The sequence below is a fragment of the Artibeus jamaicensis genome, unplaced genomic scaffold, assembly GCF_021234435.1.
Source record: "Artibeus jamaicensis isolate MK-2021 breed Jamaican fruit bat unplaced genomic scaffold, CSHL_Jam_final contig_777, whole genome shotgun sequence".
Lineage (NCBI taxonomy): Eukaryota > Metazoa > Chordata > Mammalia > Chiroptera > Phyllostomidae > Artibeus > Artibeus jamaicensis.
Window position 1 is genome coordinate 2,345,016 of NW_026521966.1, and position 19,506 is coordinate 2,364,521.

Sequence of the window (19,506 nt, forward strand, 5' to 3'; positions counted from 1 at the left end):
AATACAGGTTAGAACCAAGGTGTTCTCACCCTAACGTGAACTCAAGATCATCTTTTCCCAGTTTATAAAAGTGTCTGTTAAAGTTAGTTATTTTTATTAATATTATTAACTGATGTGAAGAGAGACAACAGAATGTAGCAGTATCAAAGAGCAATAGAAAAAGAGATATGGAATTTCTCAAGTATTTTATGTAATACATTTCTAGATTCAAAGACCAGAGTCTTATTTTCTGCTCCAGGTACTTACAGAATAACTTAAATTTACTAATACTTAATGTTCTGTAAGAGGGATTATTACTGCCTTATATCATGGCTGGTACAAGTTCCATAATTTTTATAGAAATTGAGGTATTGAAAGAAAATGCAGCAACCTTCTCAAAGCCATACAACTGAGGGAGAGTAGGGGCAGATTTGGATCTGAGTTTCTTGGGGACTGCACTTCCTCACTCAGCCGTGGGCCTTCCTGGGACTAAGCAGGAAGGGTCTGGATGCATCAGACATTTCTTCCTGAGGGCCAAGTAGTTTCATTTTAGGTGTTCTAAGATGGTAACTCCTTTTCACCCCATAAAATACATGATGGAAAAGATAACTCAGAGCTACTTCTCTACCAGAATAGAGTGGTATATGACATGCAGAGTTGAGTTGTAGTATGGATTTTTGGGTTTTCTATAGTCTGAAAAAAGTTATGTTTTTTCATATGTATTGCCACTCAAAATTTTTGTTAGTAATATTTCCCAATGGTATATTTGCATTGTAGTTGTTGCAAACTAAAATAACTTGTTAAAATAACCACTATGTTAATTTTGTAGGTAACAGTAGCCATTGAAAACTATTCTAGAAGTACTTCCCCACAATCTTATTATTTGCAAGCTGATTTTTTAACTAAATTTTGTACACAAAACTATACACGTAACCTGGTTTGAGTTCAGGCCTGTTCTTCTAGGTTTTGCAATCAAAACACATTGCGTGAAGGTTTACTCAGGGGAAACACAGCAATATTGCCCTGATAGAATCTTGTTACTCTTACAGTTGATATGAGATAATAGAAATTTTTCTAAACCGATGTTGTCTATACAGAAGATCGGTTAGGCATCTAGGCTTGAGCTCCATCTCTAAAGACCTCACAGAATTCTTACACTTTTTTCATGCAATGGTGGCACAGGTATCCAAATATTATTAGCTGGTCCATATGTTTTGTGTACCTTCAGCTTCACCAAAGAAAACCACTTTTTAATACTCATTTTACTAATTAACATACCATTATTTCCATCAGTAAAAACCAATTCCTGGCCTTAGTGTACATTTAAAAAGTGCATGCTCTTTGATAGGAGATGTGAATAGCAGAAGATTTGTGACAGCTCCTTTGGAGTGTGGACCTACTGATGAGACAGTTGGCAGCCCCGTCTGCACTGTCTCTTTCTGATGAGAGCACGGCAGCACCTGTGCTATCCTTAAACCTCATTGCCATTGGTATTTTGAACACCCTGTGAGTAGTGAGGCTGTAATGCAGTTGACAGACACTGTAATGGTCATCTAAAACTACCTGGATCTGAGTTCTTTTTATGAATGATCTTTTCTAATTCATGTGCTGGAAGTTATAAAATAGTTTTTAAAGCCCTCAAAAAAGAGCTTAAGATTTGTTGAGTATAGGCAATGCTCTACTTACAATGATTGCAAAAATGAAGCATTATACTGGCATTTACACCACTCATTCATTTAGTTCTCAAATATTTTTTAAATTTTTAAAATTTATTTATCCTTAGAGGGGATGAAAAGGAGAGAGGGAGAGAAACATTAATGTATGGTTGCCTCTTGTGTGTCCCCTGCTGGGAACTGGCCTGCAACCCAGGCATGTGCCCTGACTGGGAATCGAACCGCGGTTGTTTGGTTCGCAGGCCCTCGCTCAATCCACTGAGCTACGCCAGCCAGGGCCTCAAATATTTTTTGAGCATTCTTATGCTAGATGATGGGAGCATGTTATAGTTACTGCTCCCAAAGAAATTATTCTCTAGTTGACAAATCATATCATTGCATAGTCATTTAATACACTTTGATGACAGCTATGATGAAGATGGACATGGCATACTATGAGGAGTCATTGGGAAGATGGCAGATTTTGAATGTGTCAGGGAACTTTTTCCAGAGGAAACAGATGTCTAAAATAGGAACTGAAGAGTTAGTAACTAAATGCATATTAGTTATTAGGCGTTTTGGCTACAAGCAAAAGAAATTTGATTTTAACTGCCTTAGAATACTTTAAATATGTTGTCCTGACACAAAATGGTCAATAGCAATTTTGAGCATTTCAGAATATCACCCAAAGGAAAAAGAGAAGGCGATTTTCTTAGCAGACTTTGCTTCTTGTCTCATTTGTCAGAATTGAGTGACTTGCTCATTCCTTACCCAGCAACTGGCAAAATGAATGAGATTATCCACATCTGGTTTAGATTAATTATTCTGGGGTGGGAGAGATTTTAGACTGTCAACAACAAGGTAGGAATTAATTTAGACAGATATTCTGGCAATGACAGTGAGTGGTGGGGTAAGTGGAAGGGAAACTAGGGGTTAAGTAGTTCATAGGGAGAACTGTGTACATAGGGCCTGGAAAAAAGGGTTGGAACACAAGGGTATGGCATCTGAGTGAAGTGAGTATAAAAAATTTGAATAAATGAGATTGGGTAGGGTGTTCAGGGCTGGTTGACATTTACAAAACACTGTGAAAGAGTTTGAAGTTACCTTTTGTCCCAAAGACAAAGCACAGCCATTGAGAAATTTTACATCAAATATGTGTTTTTAACAATAGTTTTTAAAAAAATTTCTTTGTCTATAACATAAAAAATGGATTCGGAGTTGGGGGGCTACCCCATGGTGCTTGAAGGAGGGAAGTCACCAGCCTTTGCTTCGGGAATAGAGAGCATATGGGCCTAGGGCAGGATCCTGAGAAGGGCAGAAGGAGTTAGCCAAGAAGGTATAAGGAGAGGAAAGGTTTTTGTAGGAGGAGGCTTTTTAAAATGCTATGAAGAGTCAAGTATCAAAATTTAAATATTTTAAGTGTCTGCTGATTTAACAATAAGGAAATTACTGGTGTTCCTGTAGTTATTTCGGTGGAGGGAAGGGGAAGGGGCCCAGCAGTGGTTTGAGGAGTGCTGTTAGGAGTGAGTACACAGAACTCGAATGTAAACAACTGCCTAGGGAGAGAAGCAGGCTGATAATGGGGGTGAACGGGAGTATGGGGTTGAAAGTAAGTTAATGTGGGCTTAGATGGTACCCAGGCCTGAGTGATTAATTCACCATTTAATAATTAGATAATTTAGGTAATAATTAAAGCATGTGTACGTACTTAAGTTTTTTAGAAGCTGGTGTGATTAGTTAGTGGTGACAATATTAGCCTTCATGTAGTCACTAGAGGGCAGTGTACACTCTTTACAGTCTGTGTAATCAATTGGTATATATATATTTTTATTTTTTTATATATTTTATTGATTATGCCATTACAGTTGTTCTATTCCCCCCTTCATTCCCCTCTACCCTGCACACCCCCTCCCCCACCATTCCCCCCTTTAGTTTATCAACTGGTATATTTTTAAGTTCATTACTTTATTTGAGACTGATAGACACTATGAGTATTAATTTAGCCCTTATATTTATCTTTACACAGTCTTGAATTTTTTTTCTTTTACTGTCGACACTGTTGTAGATGTCCCCATTTGCCCTTTCTTGCTACCCTCCTCTGAGCCCCTGTTCCACCTCAGTTTTGAGTTTTTTCTTCTCTATTAATCTTTCTAGTGCTGTTATGAATTGATTCTTGAGGCTTTCTGTGAAAGACATTCTGAAACTGGTGTGATACACCTGCTGTTTTCAGACAACTGATTGTCAAGGAGTGTGCACAGCCACCCATGTTTACAGAAATAAAAAATTCAGGTAGGAGTGGCAGTAGGTTTTTAAAGAAAGTCTCAGAGATCCAGAGATCCAGATAGCACCGAGTAAGTAAATGTTTGTGAATTTGTACCAGTGAATGGTGAATGGCACACAACTTCTTTTATCCCTTACTCTCTTTTTCGTTCATCATTAATGGCTAGTCTGTTCAAGTTGTGTGCTGTTTTGTTTCTTACCACAAAGCAGTGGTGTAAAAAATTTGGAGAATTGTAAGATTATATGTGTTTTGTAGTATTGCCTTTCCTTGAGAGGATATAGAAAATGAAGAGTTGGCTAGCGAAGTTTTCTGATCAAAGAAATTATTTTGTAGTTTTGTTTAAGACTTAGAAGCATAAGCCATATACCCTGTGATGAAATTTTGGAGGGAATGAACCTTGTGCACATATTGCTTAGAAATTCATTTGGCAATACTACGTCATTTATCATTTAGTGCTTAAGAACGTGGGCTTTGGGGACTATCTTTGTGTAGCTCCCTGACTCTACCATTTTTGTTAGTTGTGTGACTTTGAACAATTACTTAAACATTGTTTTAGCAGTTTCATTTCAAGGTTAAAAACTCTATGCCTAGGAAGTGTTTGGAGTATTCATTGTATTGCTTTTGATAGCAAAAAAAGTTGGAAGCAGTCAGGTGTCTTATGATTGTATTGGATAAATTGTGGAATGTGGCAGGTAAAACGAACAAGAGACAAGTATCAAGAGGAATACGTATAAAAGAACAATGTTGAAAAATTTCAAGTGGCAGCATGGAATTTATCATTTAAATAAAGTAAATATAGCAGAAAGATAGGATTTGAAAAAACAGAATGGTAGGATCTCTGATTCTTACAAGCTTTTATAATTTAATCAAAAACAGTAAGGGAAGTCTCATGGAAGAAACTTGAACTAGACCTTAGGCCTAGGTTTCTCAGCCTTTTCAAATGGGAAGCTCCTGCTTGTATACTTTTAAAAAAATATCGTGCTAATAATTAAACTTAGTATCTGTGATGAAGGCAACATATAATGGAAGATATGTTTAATTTATTGATGTTTTTAAATAAACTTTCAGTTCGCTCATTCCAGTAGCATCTTTGTATATTTGAAAAACAGTGAACATGTGACATTTTAATATTTAGTCTAAAATGTTTTGTATCCTGTGGGTCTTTTGAGTTCTTCTTTGCTAATTAATGTAGCTGTTCATGACTTGGGACTACTGAGCAAGACTCTTAAAAAAACAGGGTTTCCACAGGTAAAGGAAACACGGAGTCCACCTACAGGAGAGAAACTATAAGGGACAGTATAGTTGGTTCAGAACAGGTGAGGGCATTGCAGACAGAGTAAAAATTGTGTGCTATAAATGTTTTAGGATAATCTTATTATCCTAAAGTTTGACATTTTAAAGATTGAAAGTAACATGAGAATAGGTTTTCCTATGATAGGATTCCAGTCAGCTAATATAAAGCTTTTAGGAGGACCTAAGCAATTAAAATTTGAGGAAAGGTACCTGAATATTGAGGAATAGCTTCACCAGTGGGATAAAGTGCTTGGGTTTATAACAGCTACTTTGATGTCCTTTTACATTAACTTTTGGCTGTTTTCTGTATTTGTGGCTTTCAACCTTTTTTTTTTTTTTACCATAACTCAATAATCAGAAATAATTTACATTATGATCCAGTGTATACTTAGGTGTATACATCTTAGTGAATAGAAACATGTATGTAGATTATATAACTGAGACAGATTACTTGTGATCAGCACCTTTGTTTTCTAGTCAACTTTTATTTGTTTAAGACACTGGGAAGGTGCGGGTTGGGTCATGTGGGCTCAGAGCATTCCCTGCCCAGATGGCAGCAGCAGTTCCAGAAAGAGACATCATGGGCTCTGAATGTATCCTCCCCTTTTAGACTGTGAACTAGGACTGTACCAGGGCCCTACAGAAGGCTTGGGATTGAGGCAGTGAGGAGGAAGAAGAGCAGGAGGAAACAGGGGCAGGTCCTACCAGCCCCTGAACCAAGATCCTGAACCAGAGGAGTTGGAGCTGGCACCAGTGTGATATAGAGGAGATATAATTGCCAAAATCCAGGATCGGATCCAGGCCCTTGGGCTTCATTTGCCAGGCCCACCATCAGAGAGCAAGGAAGAAGATGAGGTGGAAGCTTACAGCATTGAGCAAGCACAGTTCTATTCCTGTGGAACCCAGAGCATGTAGAACTGGTGAGAAGGATGATGGCTGGAATAAGCCTTCCTGCACCAGGGGTTCCTGCCTGGGCTTGGGAGATGTCAGGTGCATAGTGGGAAGATGTGGTACAGAAAGGAGGCTCCCCAAGCCTGTCACTCATCCCCTGCCTGGAAGTAACCACCTTGAGAGCTGCCTTATTCTCTGCATTCCAAACTGGACCCAGCACAGGACCAGACACGACCCTAGTTGTAATGCCCATCTTTGTCCTCCCCATCTCCCTTTCCTCATCAAGGTGAATCAGACTTCTTCTTAGAGACCCACTTTATTCAGTTCTGTACATATGGGACATTGGCCAGAGCCCAACTCACCATAGCATGTATCACTGGAGAAGAAAGCACTCTGTGTACACCCCTCTCCCCCAAAAGAAGAAGAAGAAAAAAAACTGGTTAATGACTCACTTAATTGGTTTTATATCCCCAGTTTGAAAAACTAGTCCATATAATAAATATGTCCTAAGACCAGTTTTGGCAATAACTTACAAGTTGGGGTAATGTAGGCTGAAAAAATAGAGTTATCTCTTTATCAGTGTGATGCACTCTTCACAACAGCTATCACAGTCTTCATTTTTTTATTTTCAGGTTTTATTCCCCTTCAATAGATAATCTTACAAATTATGAAATTTAAGGCCAACAAGGCAGGCATAAAATTGGTCACTTTTCTTCCTTTTTGCTCCTGGATATCTATACTACATTCAGTCTGGTTTTCTTCCTGTGCAGAAGGAAAAGATTGTTTGTTTGTTTGTTTGTTTGTTTGTTTTCTTAGGCCCTTTACTACCCTTATTTTCTTTATTCTAATTTCTGAGTTTTTTTCCAGTCTCTAGTCTTTCTGCCAGCATCTTCTCATCTACTTGCAAACTAGTTTTTTCCCTATTTTTAAAAAAGATTTTATTTATTTACTTTTAGAGGGAAAGGAGGAAGAGAAAGGGAGAGGTAAATCTGTGGGTTGCCTCTCACATGCCCTCAGCGGGGGACCTGGCGCCCAACCCAAGCATGCACCCTGACCGGGAATCACATCAAACTGGCCACCTTTCGGCCAGCACTCAGTCCACTGAGCCATACCAGCAAAGGTGTTGCCTCCCTCCTGTAAAGATTTTCATTTATACTCTTTTCCCATCTTCTTTAACTGTTAACCCCAAACTGCCCTGTTTGTTATGCTTGTACTTTACCACCTCATTCCTTTAGTCCTTTGCAGTTTTTTTCCTATTCCTTTTAACTAAACTTGTATTATCAAGGTTACTTATTTTTTGATTTATTGATTTTAGAGGGAGAGGACAGGGGTTGGGGGGGGAGAGAGGGAAACATCGATTTGTTGTTCCACTTACTGTATGTGCCCTGACTCTATGGGGATGGACTTGGCACATTGGAGTGACGGTCTAACCAACTAAGCTACCCAGCCAACCAAGGTTTCAAGGTTACTTTTTTTTTGTTTTTTCTTTCCAAAGGTTGGGTTGGTTATTTACTTATTTGTTTGCTTGTTTATTTATTTATTGAGAGGAAGGTAAGGAGAGAGGGAAACATCAATGTGTAAGAGGACCATTGATCAGTTGCCTCTCATGTCTGGAGCTGGGGGCCCAGCCCGCAACCAAGACCTGTGCCCTCACCAGGAATTGCACAGGCAACCTTGGTTTGCAGGATGATGCTCAACCCACTGATCCACACCAGTCATGACATTCAGGGTGACTTTTTATACTTGAGTCCAGTGGCATTTTCTGTATTCAAGACTATTGGTATTAATGATCTACCTCTCTTTTTGTTAACCCTTGCCTCAGTTTGCATTTATGATCAGAAAAAGATGATAAAAAATTAATACTTGCTGTGGTTAAAAAGTGAAGTTATACTGAAATGTACAAAGCAGAAAATAAAAGATCCTATAATCTTGTGCTCCAGAATTAACCATTGTTATGTATTAGTGTTCTGTTTCCAGATATATTTCTATTTGCATATAAACATACCCCCACTTTTTCTTCCTTTAAAGACAAATGGGTTTAACCAATAGATTTTAAAAAAATTTAACAGTAAATTGCTCATATCATTCCATGCTTATTACTGATATTTTTCTTGATGTTGTCCTCTGGCACTAGAATGGTAAGTGCCATGAAACCAGGGCTCTTTAATTTCTTGCTCTGATGCATTTATTTACCTAGAACAGTGTCTTACACAAGTAGATTATCAGTGTGTATTTGTTCAGTGAATGAAAACCATTCACTGAGCTTAGAATTCTATTTCTCACTGATCTGAAACAAACACAATCATATTACCCAGCTCTGCTGGTATGTGCATTGAACAGTAAGAGAATCTGATGTGTGAATTACTGTTGCAGGAAATTTGTCAGTGTGATAGTGAGCCATGGTGGCCTGTTAAAGTTGGGTAATGGGGTAAAATCTTTTCAAGAGGTAACATTAAAGTTGAGTTCTGAATGACAAGGGGAGAAGGGTATTTCAAAAAGAAGATGCAGCTAGTAAGTACCAAGGACAGAAAGCAGGAACTTTGTCATTATTTGTTTCATAAGGTTCACTTCATCTCATTGGCTTTCATGGTTAACATACACAACTCATTGTATTATTTTGATAATTCTTAAAGCACGTTTCCTAAGTAAATTGCAGTGGTTGGAACTGCACTAATAAGCAGCAATCACTGTGCATATGGCTATTAAAATTAAATGGAACTTAATATTCAGTTCCTCATTTTCACTAGCCATAGTTGGAGTGGCTGATAGCTGCTATATTGGACCACACAAATATAAAACATCACTGATGTATAGAAAGTTCTATTGTGTAGCAGTGATTTGTAGAGTCACTAGAATATAAACTACTTGAGAGACTTTATAGTTTGTTCATTGCTATACTCCTAGTGTCTGACAAGTAAAAAATATTTATTACAAATAAATATTTGTAAATGATAAGTAAGTGGATGGAATAATTAAAGATGAGCCATCTGTTTCCAGATGAAATGAGCCTAAACTCTTGAGATGAGAAAGAGCTTATTGTGGGATTTTTTTTTGGTCTGATGTCTAATTTTTTTTTGTAGAATGAAAAGCTCTTTTTAATTAAAGTACAGTTGACATACAATATCATATTAGTTTCAGATCTATAACATAGTGAGATTTTGCATTTATACACCTTACAGAGTGATCAGCACAAAAAGTGTACTATCCATCTATCACCATACAAAGTGACTGTGATAGTTATCGACTGTGTTCCTATGCTGTACTTTACATCCCTATGGCTTATTTATGTTACAGTTACAAGTTTGTATCTCTTAATCCCCTTCACCTTCTTGCCCATACTCCCAGAGTTACCCAACCCTCTAGTAACTATCAATTTTTCTGTGTCTATGATCTGTTTGTTTTGTTCATTCATTAGTTTAGCTATTTAGGTTCCACGCGTAAGTGAACTGAAACAGTATTTGTCTTCCTCTGATTGATTTTACTTAGCATACATAATACTGTCTAGGTCTCTCTATGTTGTCACAAATGGCAAGATTTCAATCTTTTCATGGCTCTGTGATATTTCTGTGTGTGCGTGTGTAGCAATATTTATGTGTGTGTCTCCACTTCTTCGTCCATTCATCTGTTGATGAACACCTACGTTGCTTCCGTATCTTGGCTGTTGTAAAGAACACTGCAGTGGACGTAGGGGTGCATATATCTTTTCGAACTAGTGTTTAGGATTCTTCAGATATGAGCCAGAAGTGGGATTGCTGGGTCTTTCTTTGCCTTTTGTTATAGCCTTTGTTTTGAAGTCTGTTTTGTTTCATGTAAGTGTTGCTATCCCAGGTTTTTGTTTGCTTCTATTTTCATGAATTAAATTTTTTATCCCTTTACTTTCAGTCTGTGTGTCTTTCAATCTGAAGTCTCAAATAGGCAGCAAATATAAGGGTCTTGTTTTTTTTTAATTCATTCAATCGTTTTTTTCAATGGAGCATGTAGTTAATTTACATTTTAAGTAATTTTTGATAAATATGTACTTATGGCCATTTTAATTATTTTTATACTAGATTTATAAGTGGCTGGTTTACTGTGTTTATTATCTGTCTTCACTAGTGAGATTTCTTTTTCTTTCATACATATTCTTATTTCTAGTTTTGTCCTTTTCAATATAAAGAACCTTTAACATGTGTTACAATGCTCCTTTAGCTTTTGCTTCTTGGTGGGCTCACTGGTGCACAGGTCAGGCTTTCAGTGTGGTTGTCTGTGAGGCCCAGCCCTGCTATTGCAGAGTGTGGGTGTTGGTGCCTACTGAGGCTGCCCACTGGGTGTGGCAGGGCAGGAGCTGCTGCAGAGGGGTGCATTTTCCTGGGTGGGTCCTCAGGAAAATGCCAGGATGGGGAGAACAGTATTGGAAGGGTTAATGGGGAGTGTTAGAAATGGTGCCTGCCACTGTCAAACCAGCTAGGTTAAAGAAAGGGGGGAAATGGCACCTGCCAGCACCTGTGACTCAAGAGAAAGTTTGGTACATCCCCGTGCCTCCAGCATGCACCCTAAAATTAGTCAATGTGTCTAGGTTCTTTTCAAACTGCTACCTCTGTGCCGGGATTCAAAAATACTGTAGCCTGGGTTTCTACAACTCTTTGGCTCTCTCACACCTAAGCCCCACTAGTGTTCAAAGCCAGATGTAATGGGAGTTCCTCTTCCTGGTGCAGGTCCCCCAGGCGAGGGCTTGGACCCCATGCTCTTTGGGGACAACCTCCGCAGTTTTGTGATATCCCTTCCACTTTGTTACTTACCACATGGGGAGTGGGGGATAGGGTAGGTCCTGACTGGACTTAGTCTCTACACCCCTCCCCTGAAAGTTTCAGTGTGGCTTTTTCTTTATATCCCTACTAGGAGAAAATCTGTTCTGCTAGTCTTCAGGTCATTATCAGAGATAGCTGTTCTATATGTAGTTGTAGTTATGCTGTTAATGAGAGGCTGTGAGCTCAGTATATTCATATTCTGCCATTTTGAACTTGAATCAGGAGCCTTGCTCTTGGATACCAATTTGGCTTGTCCATGAAATGTCATTTCTTGTGGTTGGGTGCACTGCCCCCACAGAATACATGTGCTTGTTGTGTTTGGAGAACAGAAAGGAGACTGGCTAGACCAGAAAGAAGAGTGATGATTTGAGATTAATTTAGAGATTAGGCAACTTGAACACCACAGGCAATGTTAAACCTTGTAAGTTTTATTTTAAGTGCAGTGGGAAGTGATAGAAAGGTGTGTAGCACAGCAATAATATGATCTGATTTGGATGATTTTTTGAGCTATTTCATTTTACTAGCTTTTTGAGGGTTTTGTTAATAAGATGGTAGGTATAACGATTTTTGAACTTGGGTGTTTGAGTAAGTAGACTGCTTGAAATCCATATTATTTACTTAATTTATACTATTAGCACTAGCATCCTTGTTTTTATGTTTGTTTTAATAACTGTCTACTTATAAGCAGGAACTTATAGGCAAGAACTCGTTTTTGTTTTTGCTTTTTTCCAGTGAAGGTGGTGTTTTTAAGGCTCATCTCACTTTTCCAAAAGATTATCCCCTCCGGCCTCCCAAAATGAAATTCATTACAGAAATCTGGCACCCAAATGGTAAGTTATCTAGTTTTACTGTTACATTTACAAATGTGATGGCCTATCACTGAAGTTTTCAAGGTCATTAAGAAAGATGTAGTTCTCAATGAAATTGCTTTGGAATTTTACACTAAGTTCATTGTTTTTCTTATGTGCATGGCTGTGCATTAGGTTCTTTAGATGAGAAGGAGTAACAGATCATGTGAAAAAATGGCTTTGTATTTATTTTCTTAGTTTTCAGTTCTTTGAATCTCATGATGTGGCTTATGATGTTCCAAACTAGAGGCAAGTTTGGTGGGTGATAAGAGATTCGGCATCAGTAGAACTCTTACGATTGAAAACATTAAAAAAATTAATTTATTTATTTTTAGAGAAAGGAAAAGGGAGGAGGGATCAAGCAAGGGAGAGGAACATCGACTTGCAAGAGAAACGTTAATCAGCTGCCTCTTGCAGGCCCCCAACTGGGGACCTGGCTGGCAACCCAGACATGTGCCCTGACCAGGAATTGAACTGGCATCCTTTCAGTTTGCAGGCTGGTACGCAGTCCACAGAACCACACCAGTGGGGGTGAGGACATAATTTCAAAGGCATTAGGTGACTCTTCAGCTATTACAAAGAGCACAGAAGCAATTAAACCTGGATTGTTTCGTTGTATTTTTTCTTCTTGGCTCTTGAACCTTTTTATCTATATTCTTAGCTATAAAAAAGGTAATGTTCTACCTTCCTCATAAGGTGACAGGGTGACAGGGTATCAAATGAGGTAAAATACTATATGTTTTAATCTGTGGAAAGCATCCAGTATTGCTGTTCATGAAATAGATATTGGTTGTGTTACCTAAGGCCATGCTACCATTTAAACTCTTCTTTGTGAGCCAAAGGTTAAGCTAGATAAGCCATGTTTATTATACACAGTCTCCTTGAACTTGTGGCCTTGTTTTGTATGAGCTTACAAGGATTTCTTTTCTGAGTATTTTATAATCACCCATCTTTCTTTCTTTTTTTTTTTTTTTTTTTAAGATTTTATGTGTTTGTTTGTTTGTTTGTTTTAGAGAGAGGGGGGAGAGCAACATCGATTGGTTACCCTCCTTCTGAGGACAAAGCCCACAATTCAGGCGTGTGTCCTGACTGGGAATCAAACCTGTGACCTTTTGCTTTGCGGAACAAGGCCTAACCAGCTGAACCACATCAGTCAGGGCTCAGCTGTCTTTTTATACTACTACATAACCTGCATTTTGTTTCTTAAAGTTAGGTTCTTTTGGGTGCAAGGAAGAAAACCTTTATTAGTTTAAACAAAAATTAGTAACAGAGTAATGGATTATTGAATAAATTAAGGCATTATTGCATGGATAGGGAGTATGTATTAACAACCCAAAGGCTTGAAAACCAGATGGGTCTTGTGCAAGACCAGAACTGGCAAATGGAAAACTGGGAACTGAGGGAACCACCACACTTCATCACATTTACGGTTCCGCGGCCACCTAAGGCACTGCTCCTCCGCACCCAGCTGTGAGAAGCGGCAGAGGGGGGTCGCCAATTCCCCCACTCTGGCCACGCCCCCACATACAGCGTCACAACCCAGCGACCTGGGAATCCAAGGCGCCGGCTTCTCACACTTAAAGGGCCCGAACAGACCAAGAATGGCGCAGGAGGATCTCAGAGCCCCAGAGCCAATAAATCTAAGCGATGAAGAAATAGCGAAACTCACAGACGCACAGTTTAAAACATTGGTGATCAGGATCCTCACAGAACTGGTTGATTATACTGACAAATTAGACAAATATATGAAGGCGAAACTAATTGAAATGAATGGAATTGCACAGGACACCAATAGCAATGAAAAGGAAACTGGGACTCAAATCAATGGAGTGGACCAGAAGAAAGGAAATAATGGCCAAACAGAAAAGAGTCAAGAAGCAAGAATTCAAAGAAATGAGGAGAGTCTTAGGAACCTCCAGGACATCTTTAAACGCTCCAACATCCGAACTATAGGGGTACCAGAAGGGGGAAAGGCACAGCCACCAGTGGAAAACTTATTTGAACAAATAATAAAGGAGAATTTCCCCAATCTGGCAAAGGAGATAGACTTCCAGGCAATCCAGGAAGCTCAGAGTCCCAAAGAAGTTGGACCCAAGAAGGAACACACCAAGGCACATCGTAATTACATTAGCCAAGATTAAAATGAAGGAGAGAATCCTAGAAGCAGCAAGAGCTAAGGGGACAGTCACCTACAAAGGAGTCCCCATCAGACTGTCAGCGGATTTCTCAAAAGAGACCTTACAGGCAAGAAGGGGCTGGAAAGAGGTATTCCAAGTCATGAAATCTAAAGACCTACAACCAAGATTGCTCTATCCAGCAAAACTTTCATTTAGAATGGAAGGACAGATAAGGTGCTTCTCAGATAAGATCAAATTCAAGGAGTTCATCATCACCAAGCCCTTATTATATGAAATGTTAAAGGGACTTATCTAAGAAAAAGAAGTTAAAGAAACATGAACAGTGAAAGAAACGAAAACAAAAAAAGAGAAAAAAAAAAAAGATAGCGGTGATTACAAAAGCCACGGTTATTTTTTTGTTGTTGTTAGGAAGGAATAATAAAAACATCTCTGTAGCAATTTAAGTAAGAAGAGAGAAAAATATCCTTTAGCAATTTATTTGTGGGAGAATCTGTTAACAGTAGTCCTACATGAGGTATGGATGCACAAATTAAAGACATTTCACCTCTTGTTTCTTTGAAATTTCTTTTATTTATTCCTAGCCTTTTGGCAGTTTCTTCCACTTCATTTGAATTAGTTGATGTGTAAGAGGCAATCTCTTTACACCTATTTTAAAAGAAGACGTGATCTGTTCTGTCTGGTGTAGCTCAGTGGATTGAGTGCGGGCTTGTGAACCAAACAACCGTGGTTTGATTCCCAGTCAGGGCACATGCCTGGGTTACACGCCAGGTCCCCACTAGGAGGTGCACAAGAGGCAACCACACATTGATGTTTCTCTCTTTCTTTCCTTTCCTTCCTCTCTAAAGATAAATAAATAAAATATAAAAAAAAGTAAAATAAAAGAAGACGTGATCCCTGGTTGGTATGGCTCAGTGGATTAAGCACCAGCCTGCAAACCAAAAGGTTGCCAGTTCCATTCCCAGTCAGGGAATGCCTGGGTTGCAGGCCAGGATCTCAGTTGGGGGTGTGTGGGAGGCAACCGATTGATATGTCTCTGGCACATGGATGTTTCTTTCCTCTCTTCCCCCTTCCTTCCCCTGTCTAAAAGTAAATAAATAAAAATCTTCAAAAGAAAATGTGACAGGGCTGCTGACTGTTACACCAGACTAGCTGTATAATCTGGGACAGAGCCTCTCTGAGCCGTAGTTTCTCTGTTAGAATTAACTGGCAGCACATACGGTATGCAGAGCACCTGGCACTTCTTTTCTGGTAAGAGGATAGCAGTGACCTAGGGAGTTTACGAGGGTAACTGATGAAATGAGGTGTGTAGTTTTGTTTTAAAGATTGAAGGGACTTTTTTATTTTGTAGGCCATAAAGGAGAAGGCATGAGAAAGTGAAATAATTAAGACTTCATTTGAGAGAGGGGGTCCTTTGTGAAGAAAAGATAACTGAGGAGGCGATGGGGCAATGGTGGCGAGTATAGGAAGAGTTAGACTAGGATAAGAGTGAAAAGTGATTTTGAAATATATTGAGAGGAAAAACAGGCACATGACTGTTTGCTAGGGGCTGGAGATATAAAGATGATTAGATTAATGAGTTATGGTCTCTTTCTGTAAGAATATTATGGTCTCTGTAAAGCAAAGGTGGACATGTGAACTTAATGGTGAAACTGAGCGATTACAGTGATGGTAGTTATAAGGTATTGGTAGCACAGAAGAGAAAGTTAGAGAATATGAGTCTTGAACAGAAATTTGAATCTGTAAATGCCTGCCTTGAACTTCGTTCTTTAGGCTGTGGGAATTCATTAAAGTTTTATAGATTTATTGGGACTATGTTTTCTTCCAGAAAGATTATACTCATAGGGGAAAGATTGGAAGGGGAAGGCTGACTGATAGCCAGGAGATTGGTGAAGATTTTTTCAGTTGTTCCAGTAAGAGACCAAGTTTGAACTAAGAGCAGTGGCAGGGAGGAAAATTTGGTTATTCTTACTTGTTGACTAACAAATATGGGTAGTAATGGAGAGGCAAGAATTTAGAATAGATGGACCATTTACAAAATAATTGTAGAATCAAAATCACAGTGAAATAACACGTTATCCCACTGTAGTAAATAAGTGTTGGACCCTGGCTGGTGTGGCTCAGAGGATTGAGTGCTGGCCTGCGAACCAAAGGGTTGCTGGTTCAATTCCTAGTCAGGACACGTGCCTGGGTTGTGGGCCAGATCCATAGCAGGGGGTGCACAAGAGAAGAGCATGGATTGATGTTTCTCTCCCTCTCTTTCTCCCTCCCTTCTCCCCTCTAAAAATAAATTTTTAAAAAAGAGAAAAAATTTAAAGAAATATTTAAAAAAATAAACAAGCATCGATAAGAAGGTAGAGAAATTATAGCTTTCATACACTAGTGGCAAGAATGTGAAATGGTGCAGCCACTTTGGAAAACAGTCTGGTACTTCTTCAAAAGGTTAAACATAGTTACCTTATAATCCAGCAATTCCATTCCTAGATAACCAAGAAACTTGAATATGCCCACAAAATATGTGAATGTATGTGAATGTTCGTAGCAGCATTAGACATAGCCAGAGAAGTAGAAACCACCCAAATGATTATCAGTTTTACAAGTAGAAAGATAAAATGTAATGTCCCTATAATGGTATGAGATACTGACACATGCTACAATATGGATGACATTGTTAAACTTAATGTTGAGTGAACAAAGCCAGTTACAAAAGATCACATAGGGTGTAATTCTGTTTATGTGACACATTTAGTATAGGCAAGTCCATAGAGGTAGAAAGTACATTAGTGGTTGCAAAGGACCTGAGGGGGAAGGCTGGGGAACATGGGGAGTGGTTGCTAATGTGTATAGAATTTCTTTCTGGGGTGATGAATATGTTCTCAAATTGATTATGGTGATGATTGTACAGTTTGGTAAACATACTGTGAGCTATTCTGCACTTAAAATATGTGGATTGTATCTCAATAAGACTGTGATAAAAATTACTCTAGGGTAAAGATTAGCTTTGTGTAGTTAAAATACATTCAATTTTTGATATGTTTTTCTTGAGATACACTTGCCATATACTCAGTTAGATAATTAGGTACTAGTCCAAGTGAGCCTTGAGCAGGGAGCTCAGGGCCTTGGAAGTTATTGGCATCCAGATGACAGGTAATATGTATAGTACAGTGTTATGTGTTAAGTATATTTCAGTAAAGCCAAGGGGTGGGTGGGGAAGATGGGTGATATTGTGATAGAACAAATGAGTTCATTTACCCAGGGAAGAGATGATTATTATGGGAGATAAGGACAACATCAAAAGTCAGACCAAGGAAAAGGAAAACTGGAAAGTAAGTGAGAGAATGGCTCAAGAACTGAGGAAAGTAAGTGTATCACAGAAACTAGGGGAGGAAAATGTGTCCAGGAAGGTGTCCTCAACAGTATCAGTTATTTTTGCCCAGAAGGGTTGACTTTAGAAGTACTCAGGAGAATGTGTTCTCAGACTACTTTGTGAGAATAGTCATAGCATCCTGATAGGGGGCACAAGCCAGTTTCCAATAAGGAAAAGAGAGTACCCAAATAGTAAATAAATCGAGAAGATGAGAGTAAATTGGACTTGCATTAATTTTAGACACACAACTTTAAGAAGTAGATTGCTCGAAGGGTTTGTATGGTTCAGGTAGTTTAGTTTTAAGATGGAAGAAGAGATATGTTTTCTGTTCAGTAATTGATGCCCAGATTATTGGCTAGCTATTTATGGGGAAATTGATATAGAAATTTTCTTCACACCAAACAGCAAAGTAAGTGAGCTAAAACTCTAAATGGAATAAAAAGTTTTAGGTGATTAAAAAAAATAGTAGTGAATATAAATTGTTTCCAGGGTGTTGGGGATAAGAATTTTCTGCTTTCCAAAGCAATAAATATTGAAAGATTACAAAGAGGAGTGTATCCCTGGCTGGTGTGGCTCAGTGGATTGAATGCTGGCCTGCACACCAAAGGGGCGTAGGTTCAATTCCCAGTCAGGGCACATACCTGGGTTGCGAGCCAGGTCTCCAGTAGGGGGTGCATGAAGGGCAACCACACAGTGTTGTTTCTTTCCCTCTCTTTCTCCCTCCTTTCTCTCTCTCTAAAAAATAAAATAAATAAAATCTTAAAAGATGTAAAGACTGATTCTTGGCAGGGGGATGTGCCCTGACAGGGAATCAAACCGGTGACCCTTTGGTTCGCAGGCCGGCGCTCAGTCCACTGAGCCACACGAGCCAGGGCAGATTAGTGAATTTTTTTTTTTTTAAAGATTTTATTTATTTATCTTTAGAGGGGAAAGGAAGGAGAGAGGGAGAGAACTGGCCTGCAACCCAGGCAGCCTTGGGCATGCTTGGTTCGCAGGCCCGCGCTCAGTCCACTGAGCCACACCAGCCAGGGCTAGATTAGTGAATTTTTGACAGGTTCACTAATTTAAATGAGTTAGTAGAGTAGAGCTTTGCCTTTTTTTTTCTTTTTGCACCAATAATTAATTTGTGACTTGGATTTTAAAGTAGTTTTATCGAAAAAACTATTTTCATTTTGATGAGTTTTCACTGGCAATATTGCATGTTTCTTTTGTGAATCTGAGTATGCTCCTTTCCCCAAAAATACAATTTTGCCATTATTTGATTTTAAAAGTACATTATGATGGTACTTTTCATTTTTTTCCTTAGGTAAATCTTTGGACCTTTAACTGTCACCCATTCAAATTAGTAAGTTAGTGGCGAAATTAGGAAATCATTACATGGAAACTCGTTTCTGGTGTCTGGACCATGTACTTTCTACAAATAAAGAACAGTTTCAGTAGGTGCCATTTATTAATTTCATTGTACAGTAAGCCCTCACTAACGCCATCAATAGGTTTTGCAACTTTAAGCTAAATGACAGATAATGAATCCAGTTTTCCCATGGGCTAACAAGACTTAAGTTCCTATGGCATTTCATCTATGCTATAAGGAAATGACATTGAACAAAACCTTATTGCTATATTTACTACATGTAAATGCTAGGCGACATCTACATGCTAGCTGTCTTGAAGTTTTGCCCAAATGAAAAAGATAGCTTACATTCCTATTGGATTAGTGAGATGGATCCTATTTGGTAAAATCTGTGGTCTTCCTAGAAAGTTAACAGGTTCTATTTTGCAAATTAACTTCTGTTTATATTCATTGTTTTATACAGGTACTGTGGGAATCAGGACCACATCGATAATAGATGTCTTAGGTATAACCAAATTATTTCAAATATTTTAAACAGAACTGTTTTCTTCTAATTTTGCAGTTGATAAAAATGGTGATGTATGCATTTCTATTCTTCATGAGCCTGGTGAAGATAAATATGGCTATGAAAAACCAGAGGAGCGCTGGCTCCCCATTCACACTGTGGAAACCATTATGATTAGTGTTATTTCTATGCTGGCAGACCCTAATGGAGACTCACCTGCTAATGTTGATGCTGCGGTAAGGGTCACATGCGGATCTTTCCTCCCCTTTAAACCCAGTGAGAACTATAGTATCTATATGTCTATCTGTGTGTCTGTGTATATGTGTCTACATACCTATTTATATCCATTTATTTCTCTTCTAAATCTATACAAAAATAAGTTACAGAGACAACTAAGCGTCACCCTAAATACTTGAA

At 38.6% G+C, this 19,506-nt stretch overlaps 1 protein-coding gene across 1 annotated transcript in view; it reads left to right on the forward strand.

Annotated features, from left to right (window-relative positions):
* UBE2G1 (ubiquitin conjugating enzyme E2 G1) overlaps positions 1-19,506 on the forward strand; it is a 115,933-nt gene that overhangs the window by 82,641 nt on the left and 13,786 nt on the right. Inside the window, exons 3-4 of the mRNA XM_037133033.2 lie at positions 11,616-11,713; positions 19,147-19,325. Of these exons, the coding sequence (XP_036988928.1) occupies positions 11,616-11,713; positions 19,147-19,325 (277 nt within the window). The remainder of the gene's footprint in view (positions 1-11,615; positions 11,714-19,146; positions 19,326-19,506) is intronic.